Source organism: Australozyma saopauloensis, chromosome 1 (assembly GCF_035610405.1).
Source record: "Australozyma saopauloensis chromosome 1, complete sequence".
NCBI lineage: Eukaryota > Fungi > Ascomycota > Pichiomycetes > Serinales > Metschnikowiaceae > Australozyma > Australozyma saopauloensis.
In genome coordinates, this window is record NC_086131.1 from 1,695,132 (window position 1) to 1,714,507 (window position 19,376).

The 19,376-nt window shown below is 44.1% G+C and overlaps 12 protein-coding genes across 12 annotated transcripts; 3 read left to right on the forward strand and 9 right to left on the reverse strand.

Annotated features, from left to right (window-relative positions):
• Positions 1-104: 104 nt before the first annotated feature.
• On the forward strand, positions 105-1,052 carry PUMCH_000761 (uncharacterized protein; the record flags this gene model as incomplete). Its single annotated transcript, XM_063019836.1, has 1 exon — positions 105-1,052. The coding sequence occupies one exon, from the start codon at positions 105-107 to the stop codon at positions 1,050-1,052; it is 948 nt and encodes a 315-aa protein (XP_062875906.1).
• Positions 1,053-1,066: 14 nt separating this feature from the next.
• On the reverse strand, positions 1,067-1,984 carry PUMCH_000762 (uncharacterized protein; the record flags this gene model as incomplete). The annotated part of the gene is made up of 1 exon (XM_063019837.1): positions 1,067-1,984. The coding sequence occupies one exon, from the start codon at positions 1,982-1,984 to the stop codon at positions 1,067-1,069; it is 918 nt and encodes a 305-aa protein (XP_062875907.1).
• An 855-nt stretch (positions 1,985-2,839) lies between these two features.
• On the forward strand, positions 2,840-3,805 carry PUMCH_000763 (uncharacterized protein; the record flags this gene model as incomplete). Its single annotated transcript, XM_063019838.1, has 1 exon — positions 2,840-3,805. The coding sequence occupies one exon, from the start codon at positions 2,840-2,842 to the stop codon at positions 3,803-3,805; it is 966 nt and encodes a 321-aa protein (XP_062875908.1).
• Positions 3,806-4,150: 345 nt separating this feature from the next.
• Positions 4,151-5,173, reverse strand: PUMCH_000764 (uncharacterized protein; the record flags this gene model as incomplete). Its single annotated transcript, XM_063019839.1, has 1 exon — positions 4,151-5,173. The coding sequence occupies one exon, from the start codon at positions 5,171-5,173 to the stop codon at positions 4,151-4,153; it is 1,023 nt and encodes a 340-aa protein (XP_062875909.1).
• Positions 5,174-7,197: 2,024 nt separating this feature from the next.
• On the reverse strand, positions 7,198-9,558 carry PUMCH_000765 (uncharacterized protein; the record flags this gene model as incomplete). The annotated part of the gene is made up of 1 exon (XM_063019840.1): positions 7,198-9,558. One exon carries the CDS (start codon positions 9,556-9,558, stop codon positions 7,198-7,200), a length of 2,361 nt encoding a protein of 786 aa, XP_062875910.1.
• Positions 9,559-10,059: 501 nt separating this feature from the next.
• On the reverse strand, positions 10,060-11,268 carry PUMCH_000766 (uncharacterized protein; the record flags this gene model as incomplete). Its single annotated transcript, XM_063019841.1, has 1 exon — positions 10,060-11,268. One exon carries the CDS (start codon positions 11,266-11,268, stop codon positions 10,060-10,062), a length of 1,209 nt encoding a protein of 402 aa, XP_062875911.1.
• A 513-nt stretch (positions 11,269-11,781) lies between these two features.
• On the forward strand, positions 11,782-12,885 carry PUMCH_000767 (uncharacterized protein; the record flags this gene model as incomplete). The annotated part of the gene is made up of 1 exon (XM_063019842.1): positions 11,782-12,885. The coding sequence occupies one exon, from the start codon at positions 11,782-11,784 to the stop codon at positions 12,883-12,885; it is 1,104 nt and encodes a 367-aa protein (XP_062875912.1).
• A 99-nt stretch (positions 12,886-12,984) lies between these two features.
• Positions 12,985-13,767, reverse strand: PUMCH_000768 (uncharacterized protein; the record flags this gene model as incomplete). Its single annotated transcript, XM_063019843.1, has 1 exon — positions 12,985-13,767. One exon carries the CDS (start codon positions 13,765-13,767, stop codon positions 12,985-12,987), a length of 783 nt encoding a protein of 260 aa, XP_062875913.1.
• Positions 13,768-13,843: 76 nt separating this feature from the next.
• Positions 13,844-14,785, reverse strand: PUMCH_000769 (uncharacterized protein; the record flags this gene model as incomplete). The annotated part of the gene is made up of 1 exon (XM_063019844.1): positions 13,844-14,785. The coding sequence occupies one exon, from the start codon at positions 14,783-14,785 to the stop codon at positions 13,844-13,846; it is 942 nt and encodes a 313-aa protein (XP_062875914.1).
• Positions 14,786-14,896: 111 nt separating this feature from the next.
• On the reverse strand, positions 14,897-16,618 carry PUMCH_000770 (uncharacterized protein; the record flags this gene model as incomplete). The annotated part of the gene is made up of 1 exon (XM_063019845.1): positions 14,897-16,618. The coding sequence occupies one exon, from the start codon at positions 16,616-16,618 to the stop codon at positions 14,897-14,899; it is 1,722 nt and encodes a 573-aa protein (XP_062875915.1).
• Positions 16,619-16,727: 109 nt separating this feature from the next.
• PUMCH_000771 (uncharacterized protein) lies at positions 16,728-17,198 on the reverse strand (the record flags this gene model as incomplete). Its single annotated transcript, XM_063019846.1, has 1 exon — positions 16,728-17,198. One exon carries the CDS (start codon positions 17,196-17,198, stop codon positions 16,728-16,730), a length of 471 nt encoding a protein of 156 aa, XP_062875916.1.
• A 208-nt stretch (positions 17,199-17,406) lies between these two features.
• On the reverse strand, positions 17,407-19,068 carry PUMCH_000772 (uncharacterized protein; the record flags this gene model as incomplete). Its single annotated transcript, XM_063019847.1, has 1 exon — positions 17,407-19,068. The coding sequence occupies one exon, from the start codon at positions 19,066-19,068 to the stop codon at positions 17,407-17,409; it is 1,662 nt and encodes a 553-aa protein (XP_062875917.1).
• Positions 19,069-19,376: the final 308 nt, after the last annotated feature.

Below are 19,376 nucleotides of genomic sequence, written 5' to 3' on the forward strand. Positions count from 1 at the left end.
AACCGAAAATTAGAACTTTTAATTTATTCGCGAGAAATTGGAAGAGCCCCAACTAGAAACAATTTCTCACATTATCTTTTTGATTACTTTCCGGCAGACGCGTTATGACCTTGGCTTTTTCACCCATGACCATCGAGGCTGAATCGAAGATCTTCGTTCTTCCGGCAGACAAAACCGAGTATGAATTCTTCAATTTGAATTTCAGAGGCGCCAGGAAAACAATTGTCGTTTCGGGCGCTGACTTGTTCGAAATCCGTGAGGTTGGTCCGTCCAGTTCCTTTGATGCAAGACCAGAGGTGAAATTTCCATCTGGAGAGCCAGTGAAATCATTTATCTTTGAATCTTCTGACGGCTCGCCTGGTTTTGTTAAGCAGAGTGCAAATGTGTTGACGCTCTCCAAATTTGACATCATATTCCCGACCATTTTGTCGTTGGAAGCACATTCGACAAACAAATCTGAGCGATTCAAGACCGAGGAGGATCTTCTAGACGATGTTTCCGCAAGCTTGGGTGGCGAGTCGCTTCACATCGCCATTCAAACGTCTATAGTACAAGCATTGGCCAAGATTTGCGAGACTTTGGACGAGAATGGCGAAAAGTACTATCGTGTAAGCCAAGCTAAAATCATGGCAGTTCTAGATCAGAAAGTGAAAGCTCTACTGACACTTCTACTGACCGGCAAAGCACCAGCACTAGGTGCGTTTATAGAAGAGAGTCTCGGTGGTGTAGAGGCAATAGCTCCGAGAGACATTGTCGAATTACAAACTCTACGGTTCAGCATAGACTACGTTTTTGATTCGTATCTATCGCAGGATCTAAAAAATATGTATTATGAGACGTGCACGGTCAATTTTGACCAACTCGACAAGTTCATCTCTGAGAGAAACCTGCGAGAGAAGGCTCGTGTCGCAGTGGAAGAGAACAGGGCTGCCATCACTGGGAACAAGAGAACCGCAAACAAAGCGAGCGACAAGTCAAAGCCTTCAAAGAAAAAGGCCGTCAAAGTAGCTGTTGGCAAAGGTGCATTGGACAGTTTTTTTGGGAAAAAATAGAAGTACATGTAATTTTAACGAGAAGCGCCAACTTCCAAAAGATGGAGGTTCATGTTCTTGTAGCGTTCTTTTTCATCTGCCTGTAGCAAGGCCTTGATGTGTTCGGTCAACTCTTGACATCTATCGTGTGCCCTTTGTGTTAATTCGATGAGGGCCAAACCATCAATAGGAAGCCCACCGTTCTTGGAGATCTGTATGAGCTCGCGGTTCTTATTCAATGTAAGTACAAGGAATCCATCTCTCACAAGCTCTTCGGATCTGTCGGCGTCCATGATTGCTATTTCTAGGTTGGCATCGCCTTTGATGTTTTCTTCCCGGTCCACAGGGTTGAAAAATGAGTATGTAATGCAAATGGGAACATGAAGGATGATCAATGGAACTGGCTGTCGCTGGTCAAAATCGTGTACTATAATATCAGTTCCCTTCATTGTAACATCTGGTTTCTTGAAGTGTTGAAGCGCAGTCATCACTCCAATGCAAGTAGCGTCGATGAGTCCACCATCGTAGCTGAGATAATTCACATCCGCACGAATATGCCACACTTTTTCTCCGGCGATTATACATAAACTCTCAAGATCCAAAGCGTTGGATCTGCTGACTGCCTTCTCGATGAATCTCGAGATGAGCACCTCATCGTCTGAGTTCTTGCCGTTCTCGAACATGGGCGAAGCCATAGGACTGATTTCTGTGGAAATAGTGAAGATACCTTCGAACGGACGGTCTTCGTAAGGTTTGACGATTTCACAACTGACCCTGACTGCAAGCTTCGTTTTGCCAAACTCAACCTCTACAAAGCCATACTCGTTCTTGTCGATGTTGATGATTGGACGGCGCATTTCGTCAAGCGAGCGTCCATTAAGACGGAACCCATTTTTGAGACCTTCTTTCACGAAATTGCGCTCATTGAGAGAGATTTCAGCGTCCTTTCCCATTTTAGAGCCGGTATGGAACTTGAGATGGTTCAGGTCTGGAGAAGGTGATGGTCACGTGGAATAAAATGACACTTGTGGGTGAAGAAGGATGAGACTTTTTAAGTGATTATGGAATTAAGATTGGTTTATTGTTGTTTTTATTCGCGTAGGTGTTTTTTTGGGGGCCGCTTTGTTTTGGAGGCTGCAAGAGGGCCAGGGATCTTCGTCTGCTATCAACAAGAAATTGGAGGAAAGGAAATGATAGTCACAGAAACCTTCGAGAATTCCATCGCTTTTATGACACTTTCTGAAGTTTTGGTTGAGGTGGTGCCGCTGTATCAAGTCAGTTACTAGTCGCTCCTTTCACATAGCTGGTGATAAAGAATAAAAGACTAAGAAACGATTAATTTCAATGTTTCGGTATCAAGTTAATGATTGTTAGATTTATGGAATTTCTTGAGTACCTTCGTCACTGAAACCTATTAAACGGAGGCTGTTTCGTCTGGAACTTTAAGAAGTGTTTAATTTATAAGAAATGCAACTCGAGTATACATTGGTTTTATTAAGATACTCAAAGGTATTAATTTCAAAAATTAGCCGATTATCTTTTCACGCGGTTTCCAGTGACATTTTCCAATTCACACAAAACGTACGAGATTACAACAATTCCACAACAGATCTAAATCAATTTAATTTACGAAAAAAAATCAAACGAACAAAGATAAAGTCGTCAATCGATTCCTTTGCCTCCTGTAAAAATCGAGCTCCATTTTTTCCCCATAGTCTCTACTCACACTACCTACTCCACTGTATCTGAAGGCAATCCTCATTCAACCACCTAGCCTCTACCACCTCCCAATTACATTACCAATAACAATGCTCACACTAGCCAAGCCCCGTGTCGGACAGGTTCTTGCCAAAAGATACTCTTCGCTCAACTTCGGCCGTCTGGCGCCAGGAGCCATGAACTTCTTTCAGAAAGAACGCTTGCCAGCAAACACCATCATCAAGTTTGTTCCTCAACAAACGGCATACGTGGTTGAGAGAATGGGAAAGTTCCATTCTATCTTGAAACCCGGAATTGCCATTTTGCTCCCTGTTCTTGACAAGATCACGTATGTTCAGTCCTTGAAGGAAAACGCTATTGAGATCCCCTCTCAGAATGCAATCACCGCCGACAACGTTTCTTTGGAGCTTGACGGTATACTTTACGTCAAGGTGCATGATCCTTATAAGGCTTCGTATGGTGTGGAGGACTTCAAGTTTGCCATCAGTCAATTGGCACAGACGACCATGAGATCGGAGATTGGTTCCATGACTTTGGACTCGGTGTTGAAGGAGAGACAGCTCTTGAACACCAACATCAACCGTATCATCAACGATGCAGCCCAGGAACATTGGGGTGTCGAATGTTTGCGTTATGAGATCAGAGACATCCACCCACCACAAAACGTCTTGGAGGCCATGCACAGACAAGTCAGCGCAGAGAGATCGAAGCGTGCCGAGATCTTGGAATCAGAGGGTGTTCGCCAATCCAAGATCAATATTGCGGAGGGTGAGAAGCAGTCATTGATTTTGAAGGCAGAGGCAACAGCAATGAGTATTGAGAAGATTGCCAATTCAATTTCGAAAACCCCTGGAGGAAAGGATGCCATCAACCTTCAGATCGCTCAAGAATACATCAAGGAGTTTGGAAATATTGCCAAGGAAACCAACACCATTGTGCTTCCGTCCAACTTGGGCGACATGAGCAGCATGATGGCCGCTGGTATGGGTATTTTCAAGTCAATGAACAACAGCAAGTCTGCTACTGAAGCTTCTGTGGATGCCGAGAAGAAGTAAAACCAAAACAGAATAACTTTGTCTTGTAAATAAGAGTAAAAATGTGTATAAAGGACCAAGGCACATTGTAGATAAAGCAGCAGTAAGTAATACTCAGAAATATTAATTATTATACAAGGATACATGAAAGTGTGGCAACTATTAGCGTAGGTGATTAATGCACGATAGAGCCAGCGCGTTATATGGAAAATGCGGGTAAAATCTTAGGAGATGTACGCGAAGGCGCACATCTCGAGTCATGACTAAAAGCTCGAATTGAATACGTTGGAAAGGATTGACAGTGAGCAATTAGAATGGGATCATCAGGGGCGAAAGGGAAGGGGGCAGTGTACGACAGGTTGACGCTCAAGCCTCCTCAATCTTCTCATAGTCACAAGCAAATGGCAAGTTGGAGTCCTTTCTGGTTCTTCTTCTTTGGTAGCTTGTCCAGTTTAACTTGTGGAGCAATCTCTCGGCAAGGCCAGAAAAGTTGGTGTGGATACACCATTGGTAGAAATACCACTCCAACAAGAATACCAAACCAGCAATAGCAAAGCCGCAGAACACGGCCAAGCCAATGTGGTTGGCCAAAGACTTGATGAACTTGGCGTCGTCCAAGTGCCACGAAGAGCCAGGAGCAATGCTGAAGAATGCAGAAGATGCGGTCTTGTAGTCATTCGAGAGAAGGACACGGACCTGGTCCATCTGGGCCAAAACTTGTCTCTTGTATTGTACGAGCATCACGGAGACAAACAATGGGCCTGTGGAGAACATGATGGTGATGTATGGAACCAACCAATTGCGGTTGTAGCATTCCAAGCTCTCCAAGACTTTGACGAAGAATGGATGGCCTGGCACGGAGCCCATGACATCGTTCAGAACTCCTGTTGGCACAGTCTCACGAACAAAGGCAGGGGCCACCAAAAGGGGGTCGAGCTTTCTCTTACAGCCATCGTCCAAGTCGATGTAGATACCACCATAATGAGCCAACACAAAGTAACGAATGGCGTCCGCACGCTCGATAGGATAAGGGTACGAGTCCCAGGTTTCAAGGAACCACGAATACTCCTTGGCGATGAAGTCGCGCGCAGTGTCGTCGGTCCATAAGATGTACTCGTAGTCTGGATGCAAGTCGATGCAAGCCTGCTGGCCTGCGCGCCACTTCTCTGGGATGTTCTCGTCCTTATATGTTTGATGGATGATTTTAGGGATGAGGGGCTGGGCGCTAGGGGAAGACGTAGGCGAGTCCGGTTGAGCCAATTCGGCGGGAGTAAAGGCAGCCGCAGTGGGACTATCGAACAAAAGACAGATCAAGTCCAAGCTGCAGTATGTCAAAAACGCAATGATGGCCAAGTGGCCCCAGAGGATATATTTGAGTTCCTTTCTCATGGCGGCTATAAGGCGAGAGAAGGCAATCAAAGATCAAACAAATAAATTTCTAGAAATAAGCAGTCAGGTCTGAGCCGCAAGCACAATGCTGTTGTATATTATTTGGCAAGGAGTGGAGAGGTGCACGGAAAACAAACACAACGAGGCAACTACAATAGATAAAAGATGGCGGGAAGGATGAAGGACCGCAGTAGTATATAAGGGAAGAAAGAAGCAGGGAAAAAAAGACAAGCAGATGTAGAACGCATGTCCTGCAGGCAGTGCGCGGGTTGCAGCAGATGCGAGCGCGGAACTAAGCAACATTTCGTCCGTGCCGTCACTCTCCGTTTGGGGGCTAAGCATTTGAGACGGCGCCGGCGGGCCAAACGTGGAAGGTGAGCAATTGGGGGAAAGCAAAGGGGGAAAAGCAAGGGGAGAGAGGAGTTTTGCATTCATGTTTTTGGCAACTTTGATTGAGTTTTGTTTTGTTTATTCTGTTGCGTCCATTTTGTATGTTCGTTCGTTGTCGGGTCTTTCCCTCCACATGGTTAGGGCCCGCATGAGATAGTCCTCCGGCCAATCGTCTAATCGTCAGATTCCTGCCACCATTTCACAGCTACACCTCCAGGACGGCTGCAAGACGGCTGCAGGACGGCTGCAGAATCCAGACCGGGCTCATGACCGAAAACACGCAAGAATGCTGCTGGTGGTCCTCTAACCTGCACTTGTTCCTCTAGGCAAAAAGCTTAATCCCAAAGTGTGAGGTCATTGTACCAGAAGAATCAGACAAAGACACATTGGGAGAGATTACACACTCGGTTAGGAACTGGGCAGGTATTTTAGGAGACGGAATGTGTAACGGTATATCAGTTTTTGAGTGTCCCCTATTCATTGATATCCTATTTGGAGCCATGTCGTAGGAGACTGGCACATTCGCGGGCCGAAGATTCTCCGGCCACTCGCAGTGACAAATAAGATGACAAATTGAAGCATGGGAGAACTTTACTTGCAATTGTACTGGAATATGTATTTCTATTTGTACTTGCATCTTGAATATTCATTCATTCTATATGTAAATTGGATGTGTAGCTCCTATTCACAGTGCTCATATTGCACTTGTTGCTGAACGTTTCACAGCTATCTAACTCTCTTGCTAGCCTGATTCGGCACTGGTTGGTGGCACCCTACCGAAATGATATATTCTGTGCAGTTTCTGCAGTGCCGGTGCGGACATAATAGGGGTACCTAAGCCGCACCACTCACCATAGTTTTTAGTAGGACATGAGACACATTGATGGAAAGTGGCCGATTGTCGGTAGCTATTAATAATTCGAGCTAATTGGCATCATTTAGTTTTGTTTGTTTTCGGGTTTTCGGATTTTGTTCTTGGTCTTTTGGTCCTTTATTGTTTCTCTTTGTTTACAGGCCCCTATATTTGTATCATTATGACCCCTGTCCAGCTCCAGCCCTACCCTCGCTTACAAACCATTGGCACTGACTGCGAGCTATACACACTCGCCTATTAATAACTGAATATGATCGGAAATGGGTGTGGTTTAGGGGGGCGAATTTTTTTTCTTATGTCCCGTCCCGTCACGCTCGGTGGACCTCAAGAATATTTGACTCCGGTTCGGTTTCTGGCGCCTTATGTCCGGAAGCCGCTTATCTCCTGCGTAATGGGCCGGCTATGAACATCGACCGACTGTGTTTATGTTGATGTTGGTGTTGAGATGCGAGTGTTGTGTTCGCGGCGTGTTGTAAGTGGGCGTGTTGTGGCATGTGCGTCGTTTTATGCGCGATGATCGTCAAATTGTGTGGAGTTCATGATCTTTGTATGAATACATTGGCTAACTGTGGCAGTGGAAGAAGATCCCACAATAAGAGCCTTCCTACTTTTCATTTTGCAAATATTTTTCTATTACGTTCAAGCTTCAATTTTTTTTTTTTTTTCGTTCATGTCTGTTGTTAGAGGTGAATAATCCTACAATCTCCTTTCGCTGTATAATCTATTGTCCTGATATCCGATAATACATGAATGAACTAAACTAAAGCTTGCTTGTGATCTGTTGACTTCTTTCAAAGTTCTTGTCAACAATATCGATCATGTACGCAACATCAAAATCGCTAATCTCCTTCCTATCAAGTAACTCAGAGAAAAACTTCAGCGTGAATTGAAGATCCTTGGGCTTCCGGATAATCACATACGCCTTTGTCTTGGCCTTGTTCTTGAAGATCTTGATGAGCTTGAGATTGTTAAGGTAAAATAAAAATGAAAGCAAATATTGCTTGTTGTACGTCTCAATGCGGTAACTGCTAGACTCGTTCTTGAAATTCTTGGAGTTGTCCTTTTGGATGGTCTTTAAGAGCGACTTCGTAGTAGGATACTCCTTCAGAAGAACAGAGTCATCAATGAGTTGTTGTTCCGTGAGTTCCTTTCTGCCCTCGGCGCGAGATTGACGAGCATCATCATTGATATGATCCACGCATACCAAGTATGACTGAATGAAGGGTTCTATGATAGTAGCCAAGATACTGTGGTACTCCTCATCCACAATCAGGTACGAGTCGTCAATCACTCCAAGCTCCTGGTACTTTCTCAAAATGTTCGAAATGCTATGTTCTGGATTGTAGTCGTAATCGAAAAGGAACTCATTCTTCAAAAATCCGGTGAAGATGTAGTAGAGCCGGTTGATCTTGTACAAGTTCAGCGTGCGCATCAAAATAAACGAAACGAGACACCGATGAATGATGAGGTGTATGCAAAGATTCTTGTAGTAGAGGAGCTCGAACGAATTGATGATCTTGATGCGCTGCTTTTCGAGGTTCACCTTCGTGTATTTGAGGAACTTGACAATTTGCATCTGGATCAAATCGATTTTTTCCGCATCATTCAAGGACTGAATGTCGCTGATGATCTTTGCGTTAGATTTCGTTAGATCGCCCTGCAGCAACACCTTCAATAGAAAATTGAACATGGGGAGAAGCTCTGCGGTTGCAAATTCCTTCTTTCTGTAGTGATAGTTGAACGTTTGAATTGTCATTCCTACCAATGCACTTTCTGGAAGGTAAGAAGCCTCGTTGACGGAATGGAGGATTTTGAAACCGAGCTTCTTCAAATTCAAGTTCTGCTCCGAGGCAATTTGCTCCTTGTCATCGCTAATGTCGAGAGAATTGTCGGGATCATTGACATAAGAAGAGAACTTGAAGTTTTCAGCCAACTTGACGTAGATCTTGCCGTTCAATGATTTTTCGGCGTTGTCCACGTATCCGTCTTTCAGCTTCTTGAGGCCACTTTTATCGGCAGAAGAAAACATGTTCGAAAGACCGTTTGTAAGGATATTGACGAAACTTTCTTGAGTCTTGTCCATTCCATTTAATTCATTGAGGTATCCATCTGCCTCGTAGACCCTCTCATATGTGATGGAGATGGGTTGGATCAACAAGTCAAAGTCGGATTTCTTTTCCTGGTTTCTCTGTTTCAAGTAAATAGATGCCAAGCTCTTCAAGATACCATACTTTGGTAGTAAAAGCTTTCCGTCTCGCGATCTTGTTCCCTCAATAAACACTTCGAAATGGATTTTGTTTGCAAAGACAAACTCGATGTAGTTGTTAAGATTTCTTTCGGTATAGAGCTCATTGTTAAAAGAACGTTTGATGAAGATTGCACCAAGACCCTTCAAAATGGATCCAAAGACAGCGACGTTGAGGTTGTCACCTGCAATGACAATGGGGATAGACATCTGGAAGCGGATCATAATTAAGTGCAAAATCACATAATCAATATGCGACTGATGGTTGGGGAGAAGCACAATAGACATTGGATCCTCCAAATACTTCTGGTAAAGGTTACTGAATTGAACACGGTTGACCCATACTCCCAGGGGAAACATCTTGGAGATGGTTTTGATAACGGTAATGTAGCACAATCGCACAAACTTTTGGTCGCCAAAAACAGGAAGATTCTTTTTGTTCTCCTCCATGTAGTATTTGACCATGAAGTCCTTGACCTCCTTGTGTCTAGTAGGGAAGTCTTTAGCCTTGATGAGGTTCATTTTCAACTCCAGGTCCACCAACTTGTACACAATTTCATCCAAGTACTCGTCGGTATTCTCTAGGCGATTCTTCATGTATTCATTTCCTGCCTGGTTGAACTTGGCTGATGTTTTCTTGACCGAGTACCTGTACTCGGCATTGTTGTAGATTTCAAAGACATTGGTGCTGGAAAAGAAGTTGATGAAGTGCTCCAAAAGCTGGAAACTGTTGGACGTCTGTTCATTGGTCTCCAATGGGATGTAGGTTTCCTTGTCGGTGGGCAAGGGGAAGGTGAGTTCGATGTTGGGGTTTGTTAAAGCATTTTCGAGGATATTGATGTCAAAGTCCGAGTTGGTGAGCGCTGCGGTGGCCATGGTAGAATGCTTGCACTGTAACAAAATGAACTTTTCTGGCTAAAGGATGGACTTGTGCTTATTCTTATATGTGTTCGTGCTTTGTTCCCAACAATCTGCACCCCACCTTATGCATGGATCCTCGTTCCTACCGGATTCGGTAAAGAGGCTGCAAAGGTGTGCACGGGGAAACGGATTAGATGCGAGACATATCTATGACCATTGTCTGTGGGATATCGTTTTCTTTTTTTTAATCTTTCTAATGTTTAAAATCTTTCTGTAGATTTGAATTAAATTCTCCTGGCACATTCGTTTTTTTTTCGCGCTCCTTTGATCTTTTCAGTGTATAATGAAGTCAAGGTTAGGAGATTAGGAGCTAAAGGTAGACATCACATGGAAACAGATCTCATTTGACTTCGCATTATGCCTTCTATCGCCGCGCATCCATCAAGAATGCATCTCGCATGTGGCCCTGTTGGTCCCTTCAAGCTTAAGAGTCCGTGCATGTGCCCACAATGTGATCTATAGATTTGGGTTCTTGCACCAGTTGCGTCCGCGGTCCACTTGAAATTGGCAGAGCCGCTGTTCCAACCACCAATTGATACAGCCCGCTATCATGATTCCAAACGAGTCGCTGATTCCGACGCATCCCATCGAAAACTCCCTCTCGCTCCGAGGTACCTCTTCGCTCACGGAAAGAAACGTGTTGACATACAGAAGCCCTCCCAATAAGCCTTCATATAGGGCAAAAATTAACAACAGCCACAATCCGGGAAACGGGATGGTGTACATGGACTGAATTATTGCAATGGCAACATTCGCAACTTGTAGTACGCTTAGCTTGTAGAGCCCCCGACAGCGAAACCCGAACGTTGAGGAAGACCGCGAAACAAACACTCCGAGCTGATACATAAATCCATATACAACGTAGATATCTCTGTAGGTTTTGATTAGCCATTGTGGCATTTGTTCTAGTGGGAATAGAAGGGTAGGCGATACTCCCTGGTTGATGGTATACTCTGCAATGTACACAGAGCACAATGGCAACATATACGGCCGAATAAGTGGTACTATTCTCAGAATGGTGTTGAGTATGTGTTTCTTGAGATCTTGCGGTGCTTCAGTGTGGACGATCTCTCCGTCGACCGTGGGAAGCGCACCATACTGAATTTCAGAGGCCAGCTCCGGAAGGATGATATAAAACGAGACAAGGAACAAAAGTGGAACCACGGCAAACACCAAAAGCAGTGTTCTTGTAGATATTCCCAACAAACTGGTCAACACCAAGAACGCAAAGCTGCCTAGGATGCCTGCTGCACCTGTGCCCATCGAAAATCCTCCAATTGCATCCTTTTCGTCGTAATAATGCGTGAGCTGAAGAAAAGATACCTCGCCGAGTCCAGACGACAACGATGCAAACGCTATTCCCATGACTTTCGTTCCTATGGCATTGGCGCCAGACAAACTGATGATAAGCATTCCTACAGATGAAAGTGCCACCAACGCAAGAATCCGCCGAGTGTAAGGAATCAAATGAATGAATAATGGCGATGCCAGTTTAATTGTGAGCGCAGGAACTATATCTGCCAACAATACGATTGCCTTGGGGGTTGCAGCCCCCACCAAGTCAATGGCCGCCGACAAAATCACTACATAGAGGACGTTGTTGACGAGGCCGAAGATGAGAAACGCTACGAATACCTTTTGTGGATCTGTGAAGATCACCCTCATTGTAGGTATTGTAGGGTTATCTCTGAGTACAGGCCCGGTAAGTTAGAGATAATGATCCATTTTGAGGAACTACTCGAGAGGCAAAAAAAAACGATTAAGAAGAAAGAAACCGGAAAGGGGAAAAAATAAAAATAAAAAAATTAGGAATTCGAGAAAATTGTCGTTTCTCAACGCAGAGACAATCGGCATCATGTTTATTGGATGTGCAAGCCTAGTGTAAGGGAATAGCACGGCTGACACCACTCACCATTCCTAAACACCCAGATGAGTCTATCCAAAACGGAAAACGAACATCCATAAAATTCGGCTGCATTTTCGCACCATTCCTCGCCCCGGCAGTATACACGCCCATTTCTTGGCGAAAACATCTTATGTAATTTACCACGGTCCAGAGTGAAAATTGATTGCAGCACGCATAAAATTTGCGCTGACTCACTATTGTGCACACCTATATGATGCCTGAATACTCCACTAGAAAGAGGATCTACATACGGAACCTTTTCCAATACTATCATGAGCCAAACCCCAGAAGTTGAACAATACGACGATACCCGTATTTTGGGCTACAACCCATTGGTGTCACCTGCCATGTTGCAGTCCGACATCAGAGCTTCCCGTGAAGCTTTGGATGTGGTTATTAAGGCCAGAAGAGAGTCCGCCGACATTTTCTCCGGAAAGTCCGACCGTTGTTTGGTCATTGTTGGCCCATGTTCCATCCATGACCCAGAGGCCGCTTTGGAGTACGCTGCCCGCTTGAAGAAGTTGTCTGACGAATTGAAGGACGACCTTCTCATCGTTATGAGAGCATACTTGGAGAAGCCAAGAACCACCGTTGGCTGGAAGGGTCTCATCAATGACCCTAACGTGGACAACACCCACGATATCAACAAGGGTTTGAGAGTTTCCAGACAATTGTACAGCGACTTGACCGGTAAGATTGGTGTTCCTATTGGTTCTGAGATGTTGGACACCATCTCCCCACAATACTTTTCCGACTTGTTGAGTTTCGGTGCTGTTGGTGCCAGAACCACCGAGTCCCAGTTGCACAGAGAGTTGGCCTCTGGTTTGTCTTTCCCAATTGGTTTCAAGAACGGTACCGACGGTAACATTGGCGTTGCTTTGGATGCTGTTCAGGCTTCCTCCAAGGGCCACCACTTCTTGGGTGTCACCAAGGACGGTTTGGCTGCTATCACCACCACCAAGGGTAACGACAACTGTTTCATCATCTTGAGAGGTGGTAAGAAATTGACCAACTACGACGAGGAGGCTGTTAAGGCTGCCAAGGAGAGCATCCAGAAGAGCACTGACCCAAGCATCAAGTTGATGATTGATTGCTCCCACGACAACTCCCGCAAGGACTACAGAAACCAGCCTGTTGTGTTGGACTCTGTTGCTCAGCAAATCTCTGCTGGTGAGAACACTCTTATCGGTGTTATGATTGAGTCCAACATCAACGAGGGCAAGCAGAGCATGCCAGCCGATGGTCTGGGCAAGGAGAGCTTGAAGTATGGTGTTTCCATCACTGACGGCTGTGTGTCCTGGGAGTCTACCGTTGACATGTTGACCAAGTTGTCGAAGGCTGTTCAAGCCAGAAGAGCCAAGAACGCTGGCAACTAAGCAAGACATTCATGTCGAGACCTAAAAATTATATATAGATTTGAAAATTGAAACTGGAATAAAAAAGTGTGTGTTATTCTTCCCTTTCTTCTTTATTTTTTAATGACTGATGTACCATGATGAGCTAATTGACTCGCGCAAATCGTCGTTTTCCATTGTAGATTCGGACTTGATGATTTCTCGAAGTACTACTTCCAATTGCGGGTTTGACAACGCATACTGATGGGTAGAGTTAAAGGGATTGCGTCCGTTCTTCTTCGTTGAAAGCGGATGGCGAACCCCATAAAAGTCTTTCTTGAAATGGTCTAAGGCGTGCTTTTTCTCTGCCTGGTCTAAGTCTTCGAAGTACTGGGTATGATCACTCTCTTTTCCAGGATATGGTGCATTGCCGATGTAGAATACTCGTTCCTTAGGAAACCCGAGTGCCTCTGATAAATGATGTTCGACAAATCGTGTTCTTTTAAACTCGAAGCCTACCACTGATATGTACTGTGGATACGATTCGGTAAGGTCATTGAATCGACATAGCGAGAAGAGGACATTCTCGAACGAGTCTCTGGCATATTCTTCAAGAACAATCCGATCTCCAATCAGCTCTAAATCATCAGCTGCTAGTAATTTAAGAAGGTTGTAGTATGATTCTGACTCCGATATGGGGCCAGCTTCTTTCTTCGTGCGGCCACCTGATAACACCAAAATAGCGTTCAGATTAGATTTCAATTGACGAACACATTCTTCGATATGCTCGCGAAAACAGAGGTGGTCTTGGCCTTCGTACTGGAAAGGTGCCAACCACCACTCGTCCTGATCCAATCCCAAAGATGAACCGCCTTTCCAAATCGAATGACAAGGTAGTATGACTAAATGATTTGAGCCCTTCATTAACCAAGAAAAATTCTATCTATAAGGTACTTAATGACGCACGAAATGTAGTTTTAAAATTCTATAATAGAGGTACTTAAAAGACAACACTGGTGCGTACAGTCCAGTCAATATAACTGTCATAAAGCCCACGCCAGTGGCAGTATGCTGCGATAACGACCATCACATGGAAGATCTGGTGCAGGCTGCCGAAAATATCGAATTTTCCCTTCTTGAAGTCGCCGTCCGTTTCTTCGTAGACCCATTTCTCAGGAATTCTAAGTGCATATAGACAAGCTCCAAATATATAGAAGAAGCCCTCGCCGATAAGCCAGTAAGCCCCAGATCTCTGTACAGCATTTTGATATCCGTAAAGATGAACGGCCCCAATAACAGGAAGAATACCAGACAATCCAAATAAAATAAACATCGCCGATCTGAATGGTCTGTAATGTGGAGTAGAGAACTTCGAATCAAAGGTCACCACAGTGCAGATGGATCCGAGGATAAGAAACAAAATAATGAAGCCGATCTTATACTTGGGCTCCTCGTAGAAAATAAACGACATCACTGAAATAAGCGAGCAGGTGATCATCACCACAATGCCAAAGTAGTCACATTGATTGCCAAACTTGCATACCAGATGCGAGTGTGACTTGAATAAATGGAACAGCGCTGACAGTGAGAGACATACTGAGAGTCCTACGCCGAATAGCATGAATGTGGGACGCACCCACCAATGGTCTTCATTCTGCAATACCACATTGTCTATGAAGATTGTGAAAAAGATGAACGCAAAGAAGGCAGGCACCAAGTGTGTGTATATGTTAACACTTTCGTTGTGTAGATATAGCAATGACCTTATGCTTCCAGCGTAGCTGTTTGTTTCTTTCACATATCCGGATCGGATATAGTGATTATCCTGTTGCCAGGGGTCAAGCTGACTATAAAAATAGAGCCCATCGGTATCTGGGGTAGCTAGTAAAGGAATTCGTTCAGACGTTTGGCTCTGTTTAGAACCACGATTTTTCATAGTCATTGTTGGTGTAAAGAGTATCTTCTGTAAGGAGGCTGTTGTTATCTCCGAATGTGGTAATTAAACATGCACTTACATGTGTAGTGCGAGTTGGAAAAAAAAAGTTGGGTCGAATCACTTGAATGAAGGAGGGATGCTCAACACAACCTCGGAGTATATTTTCAATTTTTGGGTGATATCAACCGATTCATTTTCTGTTCCATCGAGTTTGGTGCCCATTCGTTTGTCATATATTTCACCAGTAAAGTAGAGCTTCCACTGTGAATCTGGGACGTTGGCTGAGCCTCGGCTTCGTTCAAAGTACCATTTATTGACAGGATTATTGTTTCTGGACCTCCAAATGAGTTCTGATTGATGGGCTTGGGAGATAAGCTTGAAGATGATATCGGCCAAACTGGGAAGACCTTGATTTTTTTTAGCAATGGCAAATTTGTCGAGATAGGCAATTTTCTCGCCGCTGCTCAACGTCTCCCAGGTGATTATTGCCGCACCATCATAATCTCCCACGATGATTATTGTGGCTATTGACAGGTTGATCCGCTCCAAAAACTCCTCTGCGGCCAATTTTCGGCCGAAAGAGTCCTCAAGCAAACTAAAAAGTCTATCTTGGTCGACCAATTTGTCACGTACAAGATTTTTAAATGTAAACTCGCCATTGTAGGTATGTTCTTCTAAAACACTGACCGGGAAGCCGCGTTTGATGATGGAGGTAGATAATTGGGGTGTTCTTTTTGTTGAGGAAGGAAGCGAAGACAGAATAACAGGGCGGTCGGTGAGAACATTGTAAATGATAGGATTAAGTTGGTCATCATTGAGAGCTAACATTGCGGGAGTGGTGATGATTCCAGTCGTCTCATGATGAGCTTTTGACGTGGCATCGTTCAATATGTCATTCATCAGGACCAAATTGTCGATGTGAATGTCGCGAATCTTTGGGTCCAAGTATCCAATGTATAGCTCCGATAAGATGTCAGAAAACTCCTGTGACAAGTTGATGAATACATGACTGGTTTGATTACGCTCCACCGACGGAACTCCTCCATGCTTGTCGACAAAGATGACCTTTTCGAGTGTGAGTAATTCCGAAGTGTTCAATAAATCTGCGCAGAGATACTTGACGGCGCTGTCGGCATTGATAAAATGCTGGAACCCATTTTCTGTATCATATATGGCCGGAAGTATAATTGGAATAATACCCTGGTATAACGGAATCATGATCTGTTCTAGCGGCACAGATTTGACGGTTCCCTTATGGAGTGAATAGGGACAACGTAAAATGGTCGAGTCCAAGAGTTGCAGGCCATCGCCCGTTGGAGAAAACACATGCTTGAGGAGAGTTTGAATCTGATCGTTTACATATAGAGAACTTTGTTTATATGAATTTCCAGATATATTGCCTGGATCCAACACAATGACGGGAGAGATTCCCAAGTTGACTAGTCTCCGAAACGTCTCAGCCGTTCCTTTCAAAATCTCTGGGGAAGCTTCATGGATATATAGCTTGAAGATGGCTAGTCTCAATGGAATTTTTGCGATTTTCTCGTCTTCATCCTCGTAGATTCTCAAGAATGGATTTTCGCCATCAAGAAAACGGTTGATGAATAGGTTCAGCTGGTTGTCCTTGAGTGAAAGTGACTCATTGTCGAGTGTTCCTCGAAGATACGACTGACCAGGGTTGAATTGACTCTGGTATTTGTTCAAATACTCTCTAGCCTCACGTTTGGTGGTGGTGGACTTGAGAATAGAGAGGATTAAATCACGCTTGGCCTTGGTGATCAGCTGGTTCACGGTCAAATTGGAAACGAACTTTTTACTGAGATTAGTGAAAGTCGTCATGTATTAATATAGCAATATCTATGTCAGGGGGAGATTTTGGGGTGGAATCCCTATCTCAGATACATAATTATCCAGTGGATCACGTCACGTGACTGCCCTGCTCGTGACCCTACCACTCGTGGTCAGACTCATCGTCACTGGCCTTATCATCGGTTGTAGAGACACTGTCGTGGAGCTGACGCATTTTGCCCATTACCAGAAGAACAAATGGTCTGAGTTCGTTAAGCTCCATCAACGAGAGTCCGTTCAATTGAATGTTGGACTCGTTCAATTCTCGTAGGCCTCTTTTGGATTTCAGCTGACGTATTTCTCTGAGGTCTTTGATAATAGAACAGAGCTGGGTGCTTGAGTCTGCAAGGTCATCTGCAGCCTTTGTAATGAGAATTTTGGATAGTTCGAGCCAATTCCAGGGTAGATTGGAAAACATCTCCGGGTTTTTCTTCTCTTGGTCGTACATCTTCTTGAGATAGCTGTAGCTCAACCAAGCCGGAGCGATTATATTACATTTTCCTTGGCCCTTCAAGATGATTGCTGTCCAAAGAGGCACCTCTGTTCTTTTGAGCGGCTTGAGTGACGGCATGGATTTCTGAACCTGAGTTAGTAGCTGTTTAAGTCGATAGGTGGCTCAAGACTGGACATACCCCTACTAGCTCCACTTTTGACATTGAGTATCTCGGGAGAATTGAAACATTTTCATTTTCGCATAAAAATTGGATTTCCGACGGCGTTAGACGTTCTTTTAACGTGGCTGGAAGCACCATTGGAAATGAGTAGATGTATGTGAAACATCAGTATGTAGGTCTCAGTCGCGTTAATTGATTAAGCCAAGTTTGATAGTCACAAAATAGAGAATCGTTCGGAAGTAATTCGTCCAGAATATTAATATCTATTCGAGTTCGATTGGTGATAATCCCGAACAATTTTGTGAGTTTGTCGCCCATGAGGAACGAATCTTTCTGGAGGTATCTTGCCTCTGCCTCGACTATGTCTGGAAATTGACCCTTTTTTTGCTTCTCGATAAATATGTATCTTTGCTTCAATTGTGAAACTATAAATACGTTTCTGAAGATCGTATTTAGCTGTTTGTCGAGGTTAAAGTCGAGGGTGTGGTAGCTTTTGGAACTGCGCTTCTGGACATCGTAGAGGCTCTTTTGCACGTAGAACAACGCGTTCAACAAGGAATATCTTACTTTCTCGTTGAAATACCGCCAGGCGCTGTCGATTTTCGTCCATTGTTGGAGATATTTAGTGATCTGTTTGTCGAAGTTCCCCGGCAGAGACGTAAAAATGGCTTGTCCTTTGATGGACAGTCCGGCGGAGAGATCGGCAGAAGGTATGAATTCGTTTGCAAGCACTTCGACCGATTTTTGATAAAAGACAAGGATGCTTTTGAGTAGTACCTCAACCCTTGCATCTTTCCGGGTGGATTCTGAGTTGGAGCGCGGGAAAAAGAGCGAGACAGTCCGGGTCTCATTATTGTTAATTGTCTTACGTATGTCCGGTTCTTTTGTCGTGGAGTATTGAAATACTCCTGACTTACTGATTTCATCGTGCACGAATCGCATTACACGGTCCATACTTTGATTCAAAGCGGGATGCTTCAGTCCATTTGATAACGAAACCTGTTTCGAAGGTAGGAGAACCGGCCTGATAATTTCAAATAGTCTATTGAAGATGAGCTCGTACTCCCGTGAAACCTGATCTAGGTCTACTTTGTGCGAGAGCTCTTTTGAATTCACCCTATTGCCCTCTTCATCCGAAATGGATCTCTGGAGCTTACTTTGCATGTAATGATCCGTGGATTCCAGATACTTTCTGTGGAATTCCAGAAACCTGCCAGTATCCAGTATCGGGCTCAAGACTTCATCCGGAACTTCGGCTTGAGCGCAGTAAAAAATGGACGCTAAACGTGCATCCACAACAACAGAGTTTGACTTTTGAGATGAAAGACTAAGCGCCGTTTGTTTCCCGCTTTTATGATGGGCGCTTTTCATTTCGGGCATAGTCTCATTGTCCAACCCAGAAAACCTGGGATGAAAAGGTGCTGAAAGCTGTGGCAGCAATAGATTGCTATCATTTCTCTCCAATTTCCTGCTCTGCTTCAGATCAATTGTTAGGTTTGTAATTGCCAGCGATTGCGACGAACTGATGGAGCTAGTGGCAGAGTTTCGTCTATGTCTCGATTTCAAGAATCCACGAGGCGAAAAAAATCGGCTCTTTGAAGATAACCCCTTCACACTCTTATCTTCATTTCCGCCATTTCCATTGTCATGAATCAATAACTGATTCTGATCTTTGGTAGTGAATAGTCTGCCAAATGTGGACCTTGAGGAGTCTGAGGAATTGCTCGAAGCCCTGCTGATTTGCTTGTTCAATGTGTGAAACCCTACGCTTGAGACAAGACTATCTGTCCTTTCAAGGACTTTCACGGCCTCCTCCTCTTGGGCCATGTGCTTTTTTTCCCTTTAGTATTACTGTTCTTAATACTAGTATGGGGCACTATATGCACTGCTGCACGATAGTGATAACGGCACAATTCGTATAGATAGTCATATTTACCTACAATGAAAGGTTTTTTCAATGACTACTCGCTTCCATGCTCGATGATATTTGTATTCTTTAATTATTCGAATCTCCTCCCAACCTTTTGCCCCTCATGCATGAAAATGATATGATAGGAATGTAATAGAATACTCCAAGAAGTAGCCACGAGCCAGGAATTTATTTGGGTACTCATTTTTTCCAATCATGTAGTTAA